The sequence below is a fragment of the Topomyia yanbarensis genome, chromosome 2 (assembly GCF_030247195.1).
Source record: "Topomyia yanbarensis strain Yona2022 chromosome 2, ASM3024719v1, whole genome shotgun sequence".
Classification (NCBI taxonomy): Eukaryota; Metazoa; Arthropoda; class Insecta; order Diptera; family Culicidae; genus Topomyia; species Topomyia yanbarensis.
The window spans coordinates 102,381,821-102,385,761 of record NC_080671.1 but is presented as its reverse complement, the minus strand read 5'-3'; the positions used below and the strand labels follow the sequence as shown (position 1 = coordinate 102,385,761).

The window sequence follows — 3,941 nt, the reverse complement described above, 5'->3', positions numbered from 1 at the left end:
CCGTGGAGGTTGAAAAACGATGTCAAAGGAGGCTCAAGCGTCTTGTAAAATTGCCAATAACATTCATTACTCTTGTAAAAAAAATTGAGTGAGTGTTCTTCAAACTCATTAATCATAAAAAATACATGTCCTTGTCAAAAACAATGATAAAACCATATTTACTCAGTCATGCTTTTATAAAAATTAAATAAAACCTGTTGGCATTTCAATTGTTACTTGGGTATGGTCTACAATTGAATGTTTCAAAATTATTTCAGAAAAATTTTCACCGCGACTATGTTTTAAAAATCCCATTCGGTCGGTCTAATTTTGGTCATTTTACTGAGAAGAACTGGAGCATTTCCGTGAATAACGCATTCAATGTTAGCCTCTAACTCATCAGTTGCTTGCAATTAGTCGGAGCAGCCAATCGACATTACACTTTTTTAATAGGATTCGTTTATCAAACATCGTCTTCAATGGTTGCAACGGCAGATCGACAGAAGGTCTTCCAAATATTGTTTAATAATACGTAGAAGCAACCAGTTCTCAACCATGTCTCGATATTGGCAATGGATGCTGACGTTGGCTCCAGTAATATTTTTGAAAAAAATGCGCCCACAATGCCAGTCGTTTGCAAGCCGCACCACACAGTCACTTGAGATGAGTTGAAATGAAGTCTAGGATGAACCAAAGGATTGTCGAAAATTTTAGTTTTCCTATCAGTTTTGTAGTGGAAACGTTTCTAATAGCATGTCATTAGAGAATGTCGGTTCAGCTCAATACCATTAGATTGCTATTTGTTCCGCGTGTCGTTATCTCTTATTTAGCATTTTCAAACTCGTAAAGTTTAGCAAAGAGGCAGCAGCTCAAATCCATCTGATCTTACGAGGTATGTCCCAGTGTTATTATGAGCAAAATAAAACAAAAACAATAGAAAGTTGTATTTGCGTAAATTAAGTTTGTTTACATGAGGACAGTCAAGAGATAGAAACGAATTCGACAGTACAATACAAACTTGGCGAGCTGGCATGGACGTCATCTTGAGATAATGTGCCTTTTTTCAGGGAACTAAATGGTAACATATCATCGCAATCAGTTCAAACCAAACCTGCTTCATTCTCAATATAGTAAAGTACGAATTACTCTAATGACAACAAATTAATTGCAACAGAAATGGGTTATTCGATCTTTATTGAATCAGTTCCTACATAACTAGAATAGGTTCTTAACTACTTGCCTTAAAGTTAAATCATAATAAATTCCAGTTTCACTCACACTTGCAACGAAAGTGACCAAACCTTCGTAATTCTAACATTTCTTTTTCCATTGGAACAAAATCATTTCCCCCGTAATAGTTTAAGATCTACGAGCTACTTGACTGTAATAGTTTAGTTTTTTTTTCTTTTTTCTACCGACTTCAGTGTCTTACTGACTAATGAAAGCTAGTTATTATACTCTTACCTTTTGATGTTTTTATATTTCACTTGTAATAATTTATAATTGATTTTTAAACATACTTTCACAGTAACTAGCGTAAAATGTTGTGCCAAAAAATAAAAGTCTTTAAGGAAAATCAGGACATTTCAGCTGCCCGACCTGCCGGGACACCGGAAAGAGTACATAATAAGATCGCACAGCTCTGGAACATAACATTCGAAAATTTAAACATTCCTAAATAAGCGTCCTGATACGATTGGCTAAAAGCTAAACTTGAAAAGCACACATTAATCTAAATCTATGCGAGCATCGTTTATGTGACCGGAATTATACTTTGAATTTCTCATATTCCGCAACGATTCGGTCAGGTCTTCCATATTGATTGCCGGCGGTTCCTCCAGCATAGGTGATCCAACCGGCGAACCTATCCTACAATTTCCATTTGCAACACCATTGGCGACAGCAGCAGCAGCCATTTCCTTGCTCTTTTCCCGCATGATTTTCCGGATCCGATAGACGGATGCGTTCCGACACATCTCACGTAAGTCAGAACCGGAATAACGGTCAGTCATTCTGGCAAGTTGAATAAAATCAACATCGCGAGAAATCCTTTCCTGTCGCAAGATGAGCTGCAAAATCTTCAACCGCTGCTCTTCATTAGGAAGGCCGATGTGGAACTGTGCCGGCATCCGACGAAGAATGGCCTTGTCCAAATCCTGAGGCCGATTGGTGGCACCCATGACGATGACCGTTGAGTTGGATTCAGTAACCAAACCATCCCACAGCATCATAAATTGTGTCTTCATCATAGCAGTCGCTTCGTGGTCGGATGAATTACGCGCCCGCAAGAACGAATCGATTTCGTCGATAAAGATAATGCAAGGCTGAATTTTTACGGCCAGCGAAAAAACGGCCGACGCCAGCTTCTGCGATTCACCGTACCACTTGTCAGTTAGCATGGCTACGTCCAGATTTATGAAACGCATTCCAGCTTCCTTGGCGGTGGCCTTCGCAATCAGTGTCTTACCGCAACCTACAAAAAAGTTGTAATAATGGTCCCGTTACTAATAAACGGCGAAAGTATGTCTTACCAGGTGGTCCATAAAGTAGAACTCCTTTCGGTGCTTGGTACAGCGATGACGCCGAAAACATCTCACGATGGCAGACAGGAAACACAAGACTCTCTTTGATTTCCTGACAGACATGATCCAACCCGGCAATGCTGTCCCAACTGACACCGATGTTCTCCGGAACTACCAAATGTGAGGCGATTACCAGCTCGTAGTCGTTAAGATTCGTCACCGCAGACTTGTTCATGTTGGGACTAAGTCTAGAACGAGAAGGAAACCACTGGTCTAGAAAAAGTGCAATTAGCTTAAAAGAAAGCATACATTGGACTGGATGTCATAATCATAGGTTTTTTGACCAACTGAAATCCTTTTTTCTTATTTTTATTGTTAATAGATTACTCAGTCCGAAATCAAACTTACGATTTTTTGTTATTTGACAAGCGTACAAGGGACTATTTTATTATTAAATAATGTAAATGTATCGTTAGCTTCCATGTCGCCGTAGCGATTCGTTGCAAAAAGTAGCTAATATTCCATAAAACTAAAAATATTTCTGGTCATCCAAATTTCTCAAACTTGTAATTAGCGATCATAGAAGTGCAAGATATTGAACTTCAATGCGATATAATTTAAGGCATTCTCATTTTTTATATTGCACTACACTTAAACTTTGACGTAATCGGTGCTTTTATCACACCGCGGTAGCACCGTGCAAAAACGAAAATATTAACACGTTTTATGTCCAATTTGTTTTAAGTGTCAATTGCGCAGGAAACCAAACTTCAAGATTGTCACTAATACAACATCGTTAAATTCTGATGGAAAATATTCAAACAAATGTATTTTCAACGAAGTCCGTGCAAAATTCCCCAATTCCTACCATGCATGCCAAGTTTCGCATTCCTGTGAAAAACAAGAACCCATTGATGCACATTACATAACAAACTACCGTAGTTTTGAATCGGCAAGGGCGAAGTCAACGCACGGAAGAAACCCAAAAAAAGAACTGTGCCAATTCCGCAGACACGTGATGGACTTTGGTTTTGCAGAAAACCCGCTGCCGTCGTAGAACGAAGCCGAAACTTACTTCCGCAGGATATCTTCCGCCTTCTCCATGGCTTTCTTCTTGCTCTTGTTGGTCGGATCCAGATTTTTCATAAGCCATTTGGCCGAATAGTAGGTTACGATTGAAACCAGCGAAATTCGCAGCACAAACTGCGCGACCTCGTTGCGTGTAATGTTCGCCCCGGACATCTCCTGCGATTCGTGCGACCGGACGGCAAATTGCACGTAAATTCAGATTACCACTATCTTGACGGGAGAAATAACGCCACAGCAATGCACTAATCAAACAAAATCTTGGGAAAAAATTTCGCGAAGACACGATGAAATTGCAAGACGCACCATCGATCAGAAAATTTTTTTTTTTTGTTCTACACGTTGACAGGTCAA

The 3,941-nt window shown here is 39.5% G+C and overlaps 1 protein-coding gene across 1 annotated transcript; it reads right to left on the bottom strand.

Moving 5' to 3' along the window:
* Window positions 1–1,144: 1,144 nt before the first annotated feature.
* On the bottom strand, window positions 1,145–3,941 carry LOC131679040 (outer mitochondrial transmembrane helix translocase-like). Its single transcript, XM_058959569.1, has 3 exons — window positions 3,577–3,941; window positions 2,511–2,749; window positions 1,145–2,452 (listed from the first exon to the last, which is right to left on the bottom strand). The coding sequence occupies exons 1-3, from the start codon at window positions 3,741–3,743 to the stop codon at window positions 1,707–1,709; spliced, it is 1,152 nt and encodes a 383-aa protein (XP_058815552.1). The 5' UTR covers window positions 3,744–3,941; the 3' UTR covers window positions 1,145–1,706.